At 50.6% G+C, this 18,321-nt stretch overlaps 1 protein-coding gene across 1 annotated transcript; it reads left to right on the top strand.

The window, feature by feature from the left end:
- The first annotated feature begins 599 nt into the window (after positions 1-599).
- LOC137306691 (aquaporin-3-like) lies at positions 600-18,223 on the top strand. Its single transcript, XM_067976033.1, has 7 exons — positions 600-742; positions 888-1,055; positions 6,806-6,932; positions 9,679-9,816; positions 11,652-11,770; positions 13,023-13,240; positions 15,435-18,223. The coding sequence occupies exons 2-7, from the start codon at positions 948-950 to the stop codon at positions 15,652-15,654; spliced, it is 930 nt and encodes a 309-aa protein (XP_067832134.1). The 5' UTR covers positions 600-742; positions 888-947; the 3' UTR covers positions 15,655-18,223.
- Positions 18,224-18,321: the final 98 nt, after the last annotated feature.

Genomic DNA, 18,321 nt, shown 5'->3' with positions numbered 1-18,321 from the left:
GTGTGAGTGTATGTGTGTGTGTATATGAGAGTGTGTGTATGTGTGTGTATATGAGTGTGTGTATGTGTGTGTGTATATGAGAGTGTGTGTATGTGTGTGTGTATGTGTGTGTGTATATGAGAGTGTGTATGTGTGAGAGTGTGTGTATGTGTGTGTATATGAGAGTGTGTGTATGTGTGTGTATGTGTGTGCTTTGTGGAATCTCCCATCAGATTCTGTCCAAAAGCCGCTGTCTGCCCACCCCCGGTGTGGGGGTTTGTGCAGCGAAAGGGGGGGGCAGTTTCCGTGCAGCCAGCAGATGCCGAGAGGCAAAAACAACGAGGCTTTGCGAGACTCTGACTTTGCCCAGCCCGGGGAGAGGGGGGAGAGGGGGAGAGCGGGGGGGGGGGGGGTCCGGGTCACTTTCCGACCAATATCAAACTCAGCAAAAAGGGGGGAAACGGAATCAAAACAAAACAAAACAAAAACCCAAAGCCTGGTGTCCCGAGCAGAGGCGGGATAATGAGCCCGGTCCAGCATTTCATAGGCTCGGGGACTGACCTAACCACCTCCCCCTGGCGCTGCCCCTTTGAGGAGGGCGACTTTATAAAGCCAGAGGGAGGGGAACAGGGGCTGAAACTGACGGCTGAAACCACAAAGATTCGGGGGGTGTGAGTTTCCTGCCCATTGCAACTGACAAGACCAAGTCCATTTCTGATCAGTGCAATACCCATTTTTGCACAGGTCCAGGAGCAGAGATAAGGTAAATTCCTCAGCCCCTGTTTATCCTGCAAACAAAACCCCCCCAAAAAAAGTACAGCTCGAAATTAATATTTGGCTTTTAAAATATAATTTTTCTTTCTCCCCCCCCCCCCCCCCCCCCCCGTCCTCCTCCTCTCTCTCTCCAGAAAGTAATTGAGGAAAATATCCCTGCAACAAAACAAAAGGATACAGGAACAAGACATATTATGGGGAGAACGACAATTATCGCCAAGAAAGTGCAGAACGCGTTGCAACTCAAGAACCACCTCGTCAGGGAATGTCTGGCTGAGTTTCTAGGAGTTTGCATTTTAATTGTGAGTATTCAGACGCTCCTCTTTCTGTCTGAATTATATTTATTTCAAACAATCTGCCCACTTCCCCCCCCCCTCTCTCTTTAAACCCCCCCTCCCTCCCCAGTGCTAACTTGGCAGCACTCCCACCTCTCGGTTTCTCATTAAATTATTCTCAGTGTTTTGAATATCCGCTTTAAGTTTTCAGAATATCAGGAATTGCAGTTGGTCATTCGTAGAATCAATTATAAATTTTGTTTGATATAATTTATAGATAATTTGGTTAACTTTCACACTGCGAAGAAAGGATGATAAAATGCAGTAAATTAAAGCAGATTTTTAAATTATGATAGCATTTTTATTTGACTGTTTGTATGTTCGGGACTCCACCATACTGCCCTGGGTTCCAGCCCCCACTCCAGAGAGTCGAGCCCCGATGCCAGTACTGAGGGGGTGCCGCACTGTCGGAGGTGCCCGTCTTTCGGAATTCGAGAGTGTTGGCATTTATTGCTAGGGGGATAGAATATAAAAACAGGGAGGTATTGCTGCAGTTATATAAGGTATTGGTGAGACCGCATACAGTTTTGGTCTCCATACATAAGAAAAGACATACTTGCTCTCGAGGCAGTACAAAGAAGGTTCACTCGGTTAATCCCGGGGATGAGGGGGCGGACATATGAGGAGAGGTTGAGTAGATTGGGACTCTACTCATTGGAGTTCAGAACAATGAGAGGCGATCTTATTGAAACATATAAGATTGTGAAGGGGCTTGATCGGGTGGATGCGGTAAGGATGTTCCCAAGGATGGGTGAGACTAGAACTAGGGGGCATAATCTTAGAATAAGGGGCTGCTCTTTCAAAACTGAGATGAGGAGAAACTTCTTCACTCAGAGGGTAGTAGGTCTGTGGAATTTGCTGCCCCAGGAAGCTGTGGAAGCTACATCATTAAATAAATTTAAAAAGAGAAATAGACAGTTTTCTAGAAGTAAAGGGAATTAGGGGTTACGGGGAGCGGGCAGGAAATTGGACATGAATTTAGATTTGAGGTTAGGATCAGATCAGCCATGATCTTATTGAATGGCGGAGCAGGCTCGAGGGGCCGATTGGCCTACTCCTGCTCCTATTATGTTCTTACGAGAGCCTAAACAGGTGGATCGAAAAGATCCCACTGCCCACTATTGGAAGAAGAGCAATTTGAGGGAGAGGGGGGTAAGGAGTTCTCCCCGGTGTCTTGGAGCCCTCAACCGACTATCATTAAAAAAAACAGATGATCTGGGTCATTGCTGTTTTGTGGGATCTTGCTGTGCGCAAATTGGCTGCCAGGTTTCCCACATTACAGCGGAAGAAAGGTACCTCATTGGCTGGAAAGCGACTTGGGACGTCCTGAGATGGTGAAAGGCGCCATAGAAATGCAAATCCTTTTTTTAAATGATTATTTTTAGACAATCTTTGATGGACGGTCTACGTTCATAGAAAGTTAGGGCACAGAAGGAGGCCATTCAGCCCATCGTGTCCATGCCGGCTCTTGGTAAGAGCTCTCCAATTAGTCCCACTCCCCCCCTGCTCTTTCCCCATAGCCCCTGCAAATTTTTCCTTTTCAAGTATTTATCCAATTCCCTTTTGAAAGTTACTATTGAATCTGCTTCCACCGCCCTTTCAGGCAGTTTCCCAACTATCAGCTGCAATGGGCTGTTCTGTCGTCCTCAGTTCTGCCCCCCCGAAAGTGCAGTGCTCCCTCAGTACTGCCCCTCCGACAGTGCAGCGCTCCCTCAGTTCTGCCCCCCCGAAAGTGCAGTGCTCCCTCAGTACTGCCCCTCCGACAGTGCAGCGCTCCCTCAGTTCTGCCCCCCCGAAAGTGCAGTGCTCCCTCAGTACTGCCCCTCCGACAGTGCAGCGCTCCCTCAGTACTGACCCTCTGACAGTGCAGCGCTCCCTCAGTACCAACCCTCTGACAGTGCAGCGCTCCCTCAGTACTGCCCCTCTGACAGTGCAGCACTCCCTCAGTACTGCCCCTCCGACAGTGCAGCGCTCCCTCAGTACTGCCCCTCCGACAGTGCAGCGCTCCCTCAGTACTGCCCCTCCGACAGTGCAGCGTTCCCTCAGTACTGACCCTCCGACAGTGCAGCGCTCCCTCAGTACTGACCCTCCGACAGTGCAGCGTTCCCTCAGTACTGACCCTCCGACAGTGCAGCGCTCCCTCAGTACTGCCCCTCCGACAGTGCAGCGCTCCCTCAGTACTGACCCTCCGACAGTGCAGCGCTCCCTCAGTACTGCCCCTTCGACAGTGCAGCGCTCCCTCAGTACTGCCCCTTCGACAGTGCAGCGCTCCCTCAGTACCGACCCTCCGACAGTGCAGCGCTCCCTCAGTACCGACCCTCTGACAGTGCAGCGATCCCTCAGTACCGACCCTCCGACAGTGCAGCGTTCCCTCAGTACTGACCCTCTGACAGTGCAGAGCTCCCTCAGTACTGCCCCTCTGACAGTGCAGCGCTCCCTCAGTACTGACCCTCCGACAGTGCAGCGCTCCCTCAGTACTGACCCTCCGACAGTGCAGCGTTCCCTCAGTACTGACCCTCCGACAGTGCAGCGCTCCCTCAGTACTGACCCTCCGACAGTGCAGCGTTCCCTCAGTACTGACCCTCCGACAGTGCAGCACTCCCTCAGTACTGCCCCTCTGACAGTGCAGCACTCCCTCAGTACTGACCCTCCGACAGTGCAGCGCTCCCTCAGTACTGGTGCCAGGAGTGTCGGCCTGGATTATGGCCTCAAGTCTCTGGAGTGGGGCTCGAACCCCTGACCTTCTCACTCAGTCGAGAGTGCCAGGCACTAAGCCATGGCTGACATACAGCCAGCAAGCCTAAAACCTTTCTTCTAAATTATGCTGTTTGCTCCCCCCCTCCTCCCAGTCCTCCTTCCCCCCCTTCACCCCTCCCCCAGCATGTGCTGGGATAGGGGCACGCCCCCACCCCCTGTGAAAATATAGAATTTTATATTAATAATTGTCAGGTCTGGTTAACTTTGGAATGATTATGAACTTCAGTTATCATTAACCTCAATCAAACATTCAGCTTTATGAGGCAAGAAGGCAATTTTTTATTGGTTTGATAATGGAACCAAACAGAATCCATTATAAAAATAGACTTCCGTTTCTACAGCACCTTTCATAACCTCAGGACGTCCCAAAAGGCTTTACAGCCGACGAGGTACTTTATGAAGTGTAGTCACTGTTGTAATGTAGGAAGCCAATTTACGCACAGCAAGATCCCACAAACAGCGACTCACCTCCTGACTCCCCAAAGCCTTTCCACCATCGACAAGGCACAAGTCAGGAGTGTGATGGAATACTCTCCACTTGCCTGGATGAGTGCAGCTCCAACAACACTCGAGAAGCTTGACACCATCCAGGACAAAGCAGCCTGCTTGATTGGCACCCCATCCACCACCCTAAACATTCACTCCCTTCACCACCGGCGCACCGTGGCTGCAGTGTGTACCATCCACAGGATGCACTGCAGCAACTCGCCAAGGCTTCTTCGACAGCAAACCCGCGACCTCTACCACCTAGAAGGACAAGGGCAGCAGGCACATGGGAACAACACCACCTGCACGTTCCCCTCCAAGTCACACCCCATCCCGACTTGGAAATATATCGGCCGTTCCTTCATCGTCGCTGGGTCAAAATCCTGGAACTCCCTTCCTAACAGCACTGTGGGAGAACCTTCACCACACGGACTGCAACGGTTCAAGAAGGCGGCTCACCACCACCTTCTCAAGGGGCAATTAGAGATGGGCAATAAATGCCGGCCTCGCCAGCGATGCCCACATCCCATGAACGAATATTAAAAAATGATCAGATCATCTGTTTTTTTGGTGATGTTGGTTGAGGGATAAATATTGGCCCCAGGACACCGGGGAGAACTCCCCCCTGCTCTTCTTCCAATAGTGGCCGTGGGATCTTTTATGTCCCACCTGAGAGGGGCAGACGGGGCCTCGGTTTAACGTCTCATCCGAAAGACGGCACCTCCAACAGTGCGGCACTCCCTCAGTACTGGCACTGGGAACGTCGGCCTGGATTATGGGGCTCGAGTCTCTGGAGTGGGGGCTCGAACCCATGACCCTCTGACTCTGAGGCGAGGGAGAGTGCTACCCACTGAGCCAAGCTGACACCTTTATAGCCACAAAGGTTGCCGCCAGCTGTGGGGAATGGATAAGATTCATCACACATTCCACATCCAGCACGACTGATCCGTGCCAGGAATTAGATATGACCGAGCTTTCAAAGCTCCCGAGTCAGAAACAGGAAGTTGTATGTCCTGCAAAGCTCCAGGTGTGAAAGCCATCAAACCATTGAAGTTTACAGCACAGCAGAAGGCCATTCGGTCCATCATGTCTGTGCCGGCTCTTTCGAGAGCAATTCAAAACTAATCCCACTGCCCCACTTTCTCCATTTGCACATCGTTCACCTGAGGAAGGAGGTAGCCTCCGAAAGCTTGTGAATTTAAAATAAAATTGCTGGACTATAACTTGGTGTTGTAAAATTGTTTACAATTGTCAACCCCAGTCCATCACCGGCATCTCCACATCACTCTCTCCCCATAGCCCTGTATCAATCCCAAACTAATCCCACTGCCCCACTCTCTCCCCATTGCCCTGTATCAATCCCAAACTAATCCCACTGCCCCGCTCTCTCCCCATAGCCCTGTATCAATCCCCAAACTAATCCCACTGCCCCTCCCTCTCCCCATAGCCCTGTATCAATCCCCAAACTAATCTCACTGCCCCACTCTCTCCCCATAGCCCTGTATCAATCCCAGACTAATCCCACTGCCCCACTCTCTCCCCATAGCCCTGTATCAATCCCAAACTAATCCCACTGCCCCGCTCTCTCCCCATAGTCCTGTATCAATCCCCAAACTAATCCCACTGCCCCACTCTCTCCCCATAGTCCTGTATCAATCCCCAAACTAATCCCACTGCCCCACTCTCTCCCCATAGCCCTGTATCAATCCCCAAACTAATCCCACTGCCCCATTCTCTCCCCATAGTCCTGTATCAATCCCCAAACTAATCCCACTGCCCCTCCCTCTCCCCATAGCCCTGTATCAATCCCCAAACTAATCCCACTGCCCCACTCTCTCCCCATAGCCCTGTATCAATCCCAGACTAATCCCACTGCCCCACTCTCTCCCCATAGTCCTGTATCAATCCCAAACTAATCCCACTGCCCCGCTCTCTCCCCATAGCCCTGTATCAATCCCAAACTAATCCCACTGCCCCACTCTCTCCCCATAGCCCTGTATCAATCCCAAACTAATCCCACTGCCCCACTCTCTCCCCATAGTCCTGTATCAATCCCCAAACTAATCCCACTGCCCCACTCTCTCCCCATAGTCCTGTATCAATCCCCAAACTAATCCCACTGCCCCACTCTCTCCCCATAGTCCTGTATCAATCCCCAAACTAATCCCACTGCCCCACTCTCTCCCCATAGCCCTGTATCAATCCCAAACTAATCCCACTGCCCCACTCTCTCCCCATAGTCCTGTATCAATCCCCAAACTAATCCCACTGCCCCACTCTCTCCCCATAGTCCTGTATCAATCCCCAAACTAATCCCACTGCCCCACTCTCTCCCCATAGCCCTGTATCAATGGGTCTCTGCCTCACCCATTCCCTGTGGTAAAGCAGCCCAGGCTCCAACAACCCTCTATGTAAAGTAATGAGTTTTTGTGATCTGAGCTGATGTTTTCTTACCTCCGCACCCCCCCCGCCAGCTGTTTGGATGTGGCGCAGTGGCACAGATGGTGACGAGCCATAGGACCCGCGGCAAATTTCTCTCCGTCAACCTGGGGTTCGGCCTCGGTGCCACCTTTGGCACCTACATCGCCGGTGGCATCTCGGGTAAGTGGGGCAGACACAGGAGCCCTAATCGTATCCTGAGCAGAGTTACAGGCTGGAATCGAGGGGTTCGGGGGGTTTATATATAGAATAACAGATACCCGGGAGTGAGTTACAGGCTGGAATCGAGGGGTTCGGGGGGTTTATATATAGAATAACAGATACCCAGGAGTGAGTTACAGACTGGAATCTAATCGAGGGGTTCGGGGGGTTTATATATAGAATAACAGATACCCGGGAGTGAGTTACAGGCTGGAATCTAATCGAGGGGTTCGGGGGGGTTTATATATAGAATAACAGATACCCAGGAGTGAGTTACAGACTGGAATCTAATCGAGGGGTTCGGGGGGTTTATATATAGAATAACAGATACCCGGGAGTGAGTTACAGGCTGGAATCTAATCGAGGGGTTCGGGGGGTTTATATATAGAATAACAGATACCCGGGAGTGAGTTACAGGCTGGAATCTAATCGAGGGGTTCGGGGGGTTTATATATAGAATAACAGATACCCGGGAGTTAGTTACAGGCTGGAATCGAGGGGTTCGTGGGGTTTATATATAGAATAACAGATACCCGGGAGTGAGTTACAGGCTGGAATCTAATCGAGGGGTTCGGGGGGTTTATATATAGAATAACAGATACCCGGGAGTGAGTTACAGGCTGTAATCGAGGGGTTCGGGGGGTTTATATATAGAATAACAGATACCCGGGAGTGAGTTACAGGCTGGAATCTAATCGAAGGGTTCGGGGGGTTTATATATAGAATAACAGATACCCAGGAGTGAGTTACAGACTGGAATCTAATCGAGGGGTTCGGGGGGTTTATATATAGAATAACAGATACCCGGGAGTGAGTTACAGGCTGGAATCTAATCGAGGGGTTCGGGGGGGTTTATATATAGAATAACAGATACCCAGGAGTGAGTTACAGACTGGAATCTAATCGAGGGGTTCGGGGGGTTTATATATAGAATAACAGATACCCGGGAGTGAGTTACAGGCTGGAATCTAATCGAGGGGTTCGGGGGGTTTATATATAGAATAACAGATACCCGGGAGTGAGTTACAGGCTGTAATCGAGGGGTTCGGGGGGTTTATATATAGAATAACAGATACCCGGGAGTGAGTTACAGGCTGGAATCTAATCGAGGGGTTCGGGGGGTTTATATATAGAATAACAGATACCCGGGAGTGAGTTACAGGCTGGAATCTAATCGAGGGGTTCGGGGGGTTTATATATAGAATAACAGATACCCGGGAGTGAGTTACAGGCTGGAATCTAATCGAGGGGTTCGGGGGGTTTATATATAGAATAACAGATACCCGGGAGTGAGTTACAGACTGGAATCTAATCGAGGGGTTCGGGGGGGTTTATATATAGAATAACAGATACCCAGGAGTGAGTTACAGACTGGAATCTAATCGAGGGGTTTAGGGGGTTTATATATAGAATAACAGATACCCGGGAGTGAGTTACAGGCTGGAATCTAATCGAGGGGTTCGGGGGGGTTTATATATAGAATAACAGATACCCGGGAGTGAGTTACAGGCTGGAATCTAATCGAGGGGTTCGGGGGGTTTATATATAGAATAACAGATACCTGGGAGTGAGTTACAGGCTGGAATCTAATCGAGGGGTTCGGGGGGTTTATATATAGAATAACAGATACCCGGGAGTGAGTTACAGACTGGAATCTAATCGAGGGGTTCGGGGGGGTTTATATATAGAATAACAGATACCCAGGAGTGAGTTACAGACTGGAATCTAATCGAGGGGTTTAGGGGGTTTATATATAGAATAACAGATACCCGGGAGTGAGTTACAGGCTGGAATCTAATCGAGGGGTTCGGGGGGTTTATATATAGAATAACAGATACCCGGGAGTGAGTTTTAGGCTGGAATCTAATCGAGGGGTTCGGGGGGTTTATATATAGAATAACAGATACCCGGGAGTGAGTTACAGGCTGGAATCTAATCGAGGGGTTCGGGGGGTTTATATATAGAATAACAGATACCCGGGAGTGAGTTACAGGCTGGAATCTAATCGAGGGGTTCAGGGGGTTTATATAATTTACTGGATTTATTAAATTCAATTCCCAACTTGCTGTGGTGGGATTTGAACTTGTGACGCTGTGTGTTTTGAAAAGACAATGACATCCCATTTGCACTCAGCAAGTCCCTGAGACAGCAGTGAGATGGATATTTTCGGTGGTGTTGGTTGTGGGTGGAATGTTGTCCACGATATTGGGAGCGCTCCCCCGCCCTTCTTCCAGTTGGACCATGGGACACCCCCTGTGCTCGCTGACCATTGGCTCCCGGTCCGGCAACGCCTCGATTTTAAAATTCTCATCCTCGTGTTCAAATCCCCTCCATGGCCCTCGCCCCCCCTCCCTCTCTCTGCAACCTCCTCCAGCCCCTACAACCCTCCGAGATCTCTGCGCTCCTCCAATTCTGGCCTCTTGCGCATCCCCGATTCCCATCGCTCCACCATTGGCGGCCGTGCCTTCAGCCGCCTGGGCCCTAAGCTCTGGAATTCCCTCCCTAAACCTCTCCGCCTCTCTCTCCTCCTTTAAGACGCTCCTTAAAAACTACCTCTTTGACCGAGCTTTTGGTCACCTGTCCTAATATCTCCTTATTTGGATCGGTGTCAAATTACGCTGCCTTGGAACGTTTACCATCGTCAAAGGCGCTATATAAATGCAAGTGGTTGTTTTTGTTGAAAACTCACCTTATGCTTTATTCTCAGGTGCCCATTTGAATCCGGCTGTGTCCTTCTGCTTGTGTTTGCTGGGAAGGTTCCAGTGGAAGAAGCTGCCCTTCTACATGATCTTTCAGACCTTTGGGGGCTTTGTTGGTGCCGCCATAGTCTATGGGGTTCATCACGGTACGGCATGCGCTGTATTTCAGGGGGGCTGGCCTCTGATCATTGGAGACACCGCGGAGAATTGCATCCTGGGGAGGAGGAACAAACAGCCGGGGTTCCCGCTCCTGGTCGCGGTTCAGTTTGAGATCGGACTGGGACCAGCCGCGAGGCCTGTTGTGTCCGAATAGCCCACTGATACTCACTGTCGGGGCTCACACATGTAGACTGGCCAGTTGGGCTTTGGTCCCAGTGCCAGTGGAACTATGCCCCAGCAACAGTCAGCTCCATCTGGAGGGAAGGGGAGGGTCTGAATGGGGGGCATGAGCTGTAGATTAATCCAAATTATCTATCGGTTCAGACACCATCAATAAATCAACTTGTTGATTTTTTTTAGTATAGACAGAAATTACAAGGAAATTATATGTCCATATACTTACCAGTAGGATATCCATCGGGTTTACCAATCCAGGCGAGTTCTCAGCAAAGAATACAAAGAATTACTGACGGACAATGGACAATGTCAGATGACTTGCTCGAAACCTATCAATTCCGAGATCATTGTCATGTGACTTTTTAAAGCTGTCATATGCTATTGCACCAGTAGGTGGCAATGCCGCCCCACATGCACTCCAATTCTCACATGAAGGAGATTTTCTCCTTCCCAAAACATTTGCCTGAGGAAGGAGAAAATCTCCGAAAGCTTGTGAATTTAAAATAAAATTGCTGGACTATAACTTGGTGTTGTAAAATTGTTTACACATGAATGTAGGTTTATCTTATGTGAAGGATCAGACAATTTTGCAGGATTGTAAATATTACACCGTAACAGATTGATAACAGCTGAATCAGAGACCGGTTGGCTCCAAACTAGCTGTAATTTTTACACAATCCCTTTTATGCTTCTGAAGTTGGACTAACTGAGCACCTCCTGCTTACTTAACATTGTCCTGCGGAATCCTAAAGACAAAATTGTTAGGCTCAATCACACCGAATACAGTCTCATCATACAAAGATATTAATACTGACGTCTGTATTGTTAAACTATTTCTCAAAGTCTTTCCAGTTTTAAGATGGGACTGAACAGTTGGAGAAAAATGACCTTCTTTGTTCCCAAAGACCCTCACGCTCTCGTTCCTAAAGACCCTCGCACTCCCGTTCCCAAAGACCCTCACACTCATTCCCACAGACCCTCGCACTCCCATTCCCAAAGACCCTCACTCTCCCATTCCCACAGACCCTCACACTCATTCCCACAGACCCTTGCACTCCCATTCCCAAAGACCCTCATACTCCCATTCCCAAAGACCTTCCCACTCCCGTTCCCAAAGACCCTCGCACTCCCGTTCCCAAAGACCCTCGCACTCCCGTTCCCAAAGACCCTCGCACTCCGGTTCCCAAAGAGCCTCGCACTCCGGTTCCCAAAGAGCCTCGCACTCCCGTTCCCAAAGAGCCTCGCACTCCGGTTCCCAAAGAGCCTCGCACTCCGGTTCCCAAAGAGCCTCGCACTCCGGTTCCCAAAGAGCCTCGCACTCCGGTTCCCAAAGAGCCTCGCACTCCGGTTCCCAAAGAGCCTCGCACTCCGGTTCCCAAAGAGCCTCGCACTCCGGTTCCCAAAGAGCCTCGCACTCCGGTTCCCAAAGAGCCTCGCACTCCCGTTCCCAAAGAGCCTCGCACTCCCGTTCCCAAAGAGCCTCGCACTCCCGTTCCCAAAGAGCCTCGCACTCCCGTTCCCAAAGAGCCTCGCACTCCCGTTCCCAAAGACCCTCGCACTCCCGTTCCCAAAGACCCTCGCACTCAGTTTACGATTTACGTCGAAACCGTCCATGCTGACTTTGGTGCTATTTCTGTCCAAACAGATGGGATACTAGCGGTTGACAATGGGACTCTTTCCGTCACTGGCCCGCGAGCAACGGCGTTTATTTTTGGCACCTATCCCGCACCGTACCTCACTCTTCCGAATGGCTTCATCGACCAGGTACCCTGATTCTCTCTTCACGTTAAGGGCCTCATGACGTTCCCAAGGGCTGAGTCCCCCTAATAACAATTATAATGCCAGTATGCTTAGGGAACTGACTGGGGAACCCAGTTGGGTAGTTGCTCTGCCCGGTATGTTACTGAGCTCTACGCACCTGGAAGGTCCCCATTTTCAGTCTTAAGCCTGTGTTCAGTCAGATGATCTGAATTGGGGGTAAGGGTAGGAGTGCTACAATTGGACTCGATACCCTTTGGGATGGGTAGGTGACAAGATCAGCCTGGGTTCCCGTTCCTAATTTCTATCCCTGCTGGGAGGTGTGGGCGGAAGGACAAGATTGGGTCTGGCTACGATGACTCCCATGGCCGAATAGCCTGCTGACGTTGTAGAATCGCATGTGAAGAATGACATCTTGGAACGGTGAAAGAAAGAACTCATATTTCTGCAGCTCCTTTCATGACCTCAGGACGTCCCAAAGTGTTTTACAATCAATGAAGTGCTGTAATGTAGGAAACGCAGGAGCTAATTTGTACACAGCAAGATCCCACAAACAGCAATAAATAATCGGTTTTTAGTTGGTTGAGGGATAAATATTGGCCCAGGACACCAGGGAGAATTCCCCCGTCCTTCTTCGAAATAGTGAGAGGAGCAGACGGGGCCTCGGTTTTGCGTCTCATCCAGAAGACGGCACCTCTGACAGTGCAGCACTCCCTCAGGAGCGTCGGCCTGGATTTTGTGCTCGGGGCTCTGGAGTGGGACTACGAACCCATGACCTTCAGAGGCGAGAGAGCTACTCCCTGAGCCCCAGGCTGACACTGCACGAACTGAAACGTACCTCAGGACTTAGTTTCTCAATGCGGAAGAGCGGAGAATGCAGATCAATTTATGGAACATAGGCTCAGGCCATTCAGCCCCTCCAGCCTGTTCCGCCATTCAATTAGATCATGGCTGACCTGCATCTTAACCCCATCTCCCCGCCTTGGTTCCGCAACCCATAATACCCAACAAAAATCTATCAATCTCAGTTTTGACATTTCCAATTGACCCCCAGCTTTTTTGGGGGGAGAGAGTTCCAGATTCCCACTCCCCTTTGTGCGAAGAAGTGCCTCCTGACATCACCCCCGAACTCTAATTTTCTGCCCCCCTTGTTCTGGACTCCCCTCCCCCCCCCCCCCCCCCCCCCGCCAGAGGGAATAGTTTCTCTCGATCGACCCCTATTTAATCACCTTACACTTGGCCTCATTCCATTCCGCAGCTAATAGGCACTGGCACCCTGCTCCTCTGTATCCTCGCCGTGGGAGACTGCCAGAACCACGGAGCACCCAAGCCCCTGCAGCCCATCTTCATCGGCCTGTCGGTAGTGGCCATCGGAATGTCCATGGGCTCCAACTCTGGCTACGCCATCAACCCGGCCCGTGATTTCGGCCCCCGCCTGTTGACCCTGGCGGCAGGCTGGGGCACAGAGGTCTTTACGTAAGTACGAACACCACTCTCTACAGCTTGCGTTCTTCAGGTGAGCTGAACCCTCGGGGTGAATTTGTTTCTTTGTCTTTGCCGGACGACTCTCCCCTCGTTCTCTACTCCGCCCATTGGAACTTGGGCATTATATGTAGAGGCATAGCAAGGAAGTTATCGGTAAACCCTTTATGGATCCCTGGTTAGGCCTCAGCTGGAGTATTGGGTCCCAATTCTGGGCACCTCACTTTAGGAAGGACGTCAAGGCCTTGGAGAGGGGGCAGAGGAGATTTACTAGAATGGTACCAGGGATGATGGACTTCAGTTACTTGGAGAGACTGGAGAAGCTGGGATTGTTCTCCTTAGAGCAGAGAAGGTTAAGGGGAGATTTAATCGAGGTGTTCAAAATTATGAAGGGTTTTGATATAGTTAATAAGGAGAAACTGTTTCCAGTGGCAGGAGGGTCGGGAACCAGAGGACACAGATTTAAGATAATTGGCGAAAGAACCAGAGGGGGGAGATGAGGAGAATTATTTTTACGCAGCGAGTTGTTCTGATCTGGAACGCGCTGCCTGAAAGGGCGGTGGAAGCAGATTCAATAGTAACTTTCAAAAGTCCTCTTGAGTCACACCGTGGGGGGTTCGAGCCCCACTCCAGACAGTCCCGGCGAGCGGAGACCAGGATACAGTCTCTAAATACTGGGGTTGGCGCCTAACCGGGTACTCGCGCCCGGGAAGGAGTGACCACTGGCTCAGGGGGTTTAGTGGTCCCACCTCTGAGGGTTCGAGCCCCACTCCAAACAATCCCGGTGAGTGGAGACCAGAGCCCCAGCTCGGAATACTGGATTGACTTTGAGAGGAGGGGGGCGCGGGCGGGGGAGGTACTTGTGTCTGATAGTTGCGGGTGCCTCCTACACGCCACCATTGTAAAAGGGTGGGTGAGGCCTCTTCTGCCTTGGCTGCAGCCCGCCTCGGACTCCGAAGATCAGAAGACCATGGGGAAGACAATGGGGAAAACCTCCTCAGCTCCTCTTCCTCAGTAAGTGGCTGAAGAATCTCATGAGACTTCAGCTAGGACCCTGCCCCATTGTAGGACACAATGGAATGGGGACATCCTGGACTATCAAGAGGGCGTCAACTGCCAGGTTGGTAGGAAGAATAAGGAGGCCACATACCACTTGGAAAATAAGAGTCTAAATGGGGTTGAGGAGCAGAGGGATCTGGGGGTACAGATACACAGATCATTAAAAGTAGCGACACAGGTTAACCAGGCCGTAAAAAGACAAATCAAGCACTGGGGTTCATTTCTAGAGGGGATAGAATTGAAAAGCAGAGAGGTTATGTTAAACTTGTACAGAACCTTGGTTAGACCACACTTGGAGTACTGTGAACAGTTCTGGTCTCCATATTATAGGAAGGAAATAGAGGCATTGGAGAGGGGGCAAAAAAGATTCACAAGGATGATACCAGAACAGAGAGGATATCCTTATCAGGAAAGGCTGAACACAAAGAGAAGGCTGAGGGGTGACCTGATAGAGGCCTTTAAGATTATGAAAGGGTCTCGATAGGGTAGACGTAGAGAAGATGTTTCCACTAGTGGGGGAGACTAGAACTAGAGGTCATCAATTTAAGATAGTCACTAATAAATCCAATCGGGAATTCAGGAGAAACTTCTTTACCCAGAGAGTGGTGAGAATGTGGAACTTGCTACACATGGAGTGGTTGAGGTGAATAACAAAGATGGATTTAAGGGGAAACTGGTGTTAATTGTATTCATGTGATTGATATCAATGAGTGTTAATTGTATTCGGATGGTGCGTATCGTTGGGCGCTCTCGTATTTATAAGAGAGCTGATCTCGGGTGTGGTGTGGGTGTAATGTGGAGCTCTGTGAATAGAGGCTTGGAAGCAACTGAAGACCAGGCTCAAGTATTTTATCCTTCGCCATCTGGCTATCCAATTTCTAACAGCTAGAGAAGTACATGAGGGAGAAAGGAATGGAAGGATATGCTGATAGGGTGAGATGAAGATGGGGTGGGAGGAGGCTCGTGAGGAGCATAAATACCGGCATGGACCAGTGGGGCCGAATGGCCTGTTTCTGTGCTGTAGTTTTGACGTAACTCGATATCACACCTTCAAATCCCAATCTAAGCAAGAGAGGGGCCGAACGGACGATAATGGACCTTCTCTCCTTCTCTTCCCTCGTTCCCGCAGGGCTGGCGGAGGGTGGTGGTGGATTCCCATCGTGGCGCCAATGGTCGGCGCCGTCCTGGGCTCCCTCGTCTACGAGCTTTTGATCGAGCTGCACCACCTGGGGGCTGAGGGCGTCTCGGATGAGAAGGACCCGAAGGAGCTAAAGTTGAAGAGCAAGGAAAGAGCGACTGGCAAGGGTGAGATGGCGGGAGAGGACGACCACTACATAATGGCCATGTGAAGAGACCTGGGCGTGACGTTGCTTTTTTGAGATTTGTATCAAATCCTTTATCCATGCACTAATTCGAACCACTTGACGCACTACGGACTGGGACAGGTTACTGAAGCCAGGTGCTTGACTCTGGAGAGCACTGCACATGCACACACACACCCCCCCCCCCAATTCCACCTCCGTAACATCTCCCCGCCCCCGCCTCAGCCCCATCTGCTGCTGAAACCCCTCGCCCGCGCCTGCATTAACTCCAACTCTGACCATTCCAATCCTCTCCCGGCCGCCCTCCCACCTTCTGCACTCATCCAAAGCTCCTGCTGCCCCCGTATCCTAACTCGCACCGAGTCCCGATCGCCCCATCACCCCACCCCCTGTGCTCGCTGGCCTACATTGGCTCCCGGTCGGGGAACGCCTCGAATTTAAAATTCTCATCCTTGTTTTCAAATCCCCTCCACGGCCCTCGCCCCCCTCCCTATCTCTGTAACCTCCTCCAGCTCCTACAACCCTCCGAGATCTCTGCGCTCCTCCAATTCTGGCCTCTTGTGCATCCCCCGATTTCCATCGCTCCACCATTGGCGGCCGTGCCTTCAGCTGCCTGGGCCCTAAGCTCTGGAATTCCCTCCCTAAACCTCTCCGCCTCTCTCTCCTCCTTTAAGACGATCCTTAAAACCTCCCTCTTTGACCGAGCTTTTGGTCGCCTGTCCTAATATCTCCTTATGTGGCTCGGTGTCAAATCTTTTGTCTGATTACGTTCCTGAGACGTTCTACTATATTAAGGATGCTATATAAATGTCATATGCAATATTGATGTGGTTCTTTCCACTTTTAAAATGAACTTCCTCCCATCCTTTCGTCTCTGCCTTTCCCACCACAGTGACAGCGATGGCTGTGTAGGCAGTACTCTTGCTTCTGAGTCAGAAGGTTGTGAGGTCGAGCCCCACTCCAGAGACTTGAGAACAAAATCAGGACGCTAATATAGAATAGGGCATTCAGGAGAAGCTTCTTTACCCAGAGGAGTGGTGAGAATGTGGAACTCGCTCCCACATGGAGTGGTTGAGGCAGATGCATGAGGGAGAAAGGAATAGAAGGGTAGCCCGATTGGGGTAGACGAAGTAGGGAGGGAGGAGGCTCATGTGGAGCATAAACGCCAGCACGGACCAGTTGGGCCGAATGGCCTTTTGCTGTGCTGTAATTTCGATGTGACTCAATGAACGAATGGACTTAGTGTGGGCAGGATAAGCACAGCAGAGTTTTGTAGAAGTTGGGAGCTGCTGCAGAATGGGAGGCCAACAAGGGAGCAGTTGAGTCTTGAGGTGGTGGAAGTTCTCACAAGGGCTTCAGCGACGGAGGGGCTGAGGCAGGAGTGGCGGTGGGCAATGTTGCGGAGGTGGCCTTCTTGCGATGGAGAAGTTATGGGGTCTGAAGCTCAGCTCAGGGGTCCGAGGGCTGGTTTGGACTGAGAAACGGCTGGAGAGGAGACGAGAGTGGAGTTTGGCGAGGGAGGGAGGGAGGGAGGGAGGCGAAGACAATGACTTTGATGTTGCCAGTGTTAGAATCATAGAATGGTCACAGCGCAGACAGAGGCCATTCGTCCCATCGAGCCGGAGGAAGTTCTAACTCATCTGAAGCAGCCTGGTGGCGCGGAGGCAGTGCAGGGGTCAAGGGGGGAGTGTAGAGAGGCAGAGCTGGGAGTCACTGGACTTGACCCACGTGATGTCTGCGAGGGCCGATATCTCGATGAGGAATAGGAGGAGGCCGAGGGTGGATTTGGGGTGGTGGGAGATCTGGAGATGATGGGAGTGGGGGGAAGAGAAGCCATTGTTGGAGATGTTCTAGTCGGATAGAACAATGTGAGGGCAGCCTCGCAGAGATGGGCAATCGAGAAGGGACAATGAAGAAAGTGGGGTTAATGTTCCTGGAAATTATAATGGCTGTAAACGATTCATACCCGTCTAGGCAGTTAGGAAAATGGGTTAATGATGATCATATTGCCGATTGTGAAGGAAGGTAAGATGTTTGATTGGGAAACGTTAAGTTTTTGGTTAAGGCCTCCCCCCAAAAAATTTCAGTCAAGTTTGGAAGGTCTACCTTTGACTCCTGAAAGCCATCGAGCGACAAATTTGAATCCCACACTGGAGCAAGGCTCTAACTATCGACTCAAACCCCCCGCCCTTCCCCTCTTGCTACCTCGAGATCTACTTAAATCCAAAGATGGGTTGCTCATTGGTGCCTTCAACGCCATTGAGATCCACCTCAATGGTCCAATCGATGTTCAAGCCTGCATTTTTTTTGTGGAGGTCCCTTGATATCTGACTCTCTTAAAAACCACAAGCCACTTGCCCTAACGAAAGGTCCTTGAGTTTAGAGTGCCTGGCAGTTGTATAGTGGACCTCGGAGTCTCCGAGTGAGCCACAGGTAGACTTTCTGCTGGCAGACAATCGCTCGGTGAGGGGACCTTGGATTTTTAGGTTTCTGTGTTTGTATAATATGTAACTCTGTATTATTAACATTTCTGCTTGCAACTGACATTGTGTATTGAAGTTTGCAATAAAAATCATGGGCAATATTTAACGGCAAATTGCTCTGGCCTGAATTGCTTTGTGTGATGTGATGTGGTATAAGCCTGACTTGATGATGGTGTAGTGGTTATGTTACTGGACTAATAATCCTAGCACG

Source organism: Heptranchias perlo, chromosome 44, assembly GCF_035084215.1.
Source record: "Heptranchias perlo isolate sHepPer1 chromosome 44, sHepPer1.hap1, whole genome shotgun sequence".
Taxonomy (NCBI): domain Eukaryota; kingdom Metazoa; phylum Chordata; class Chondrichthyes; order Hexanchiformes; family Hexanchidae; genus Heptranchias; species Heptranchias perlo.
Note: the sequence above shows the minus strand (reverse complement) of the source record. Positions and strands in the feature narration are given on the sequence as shown.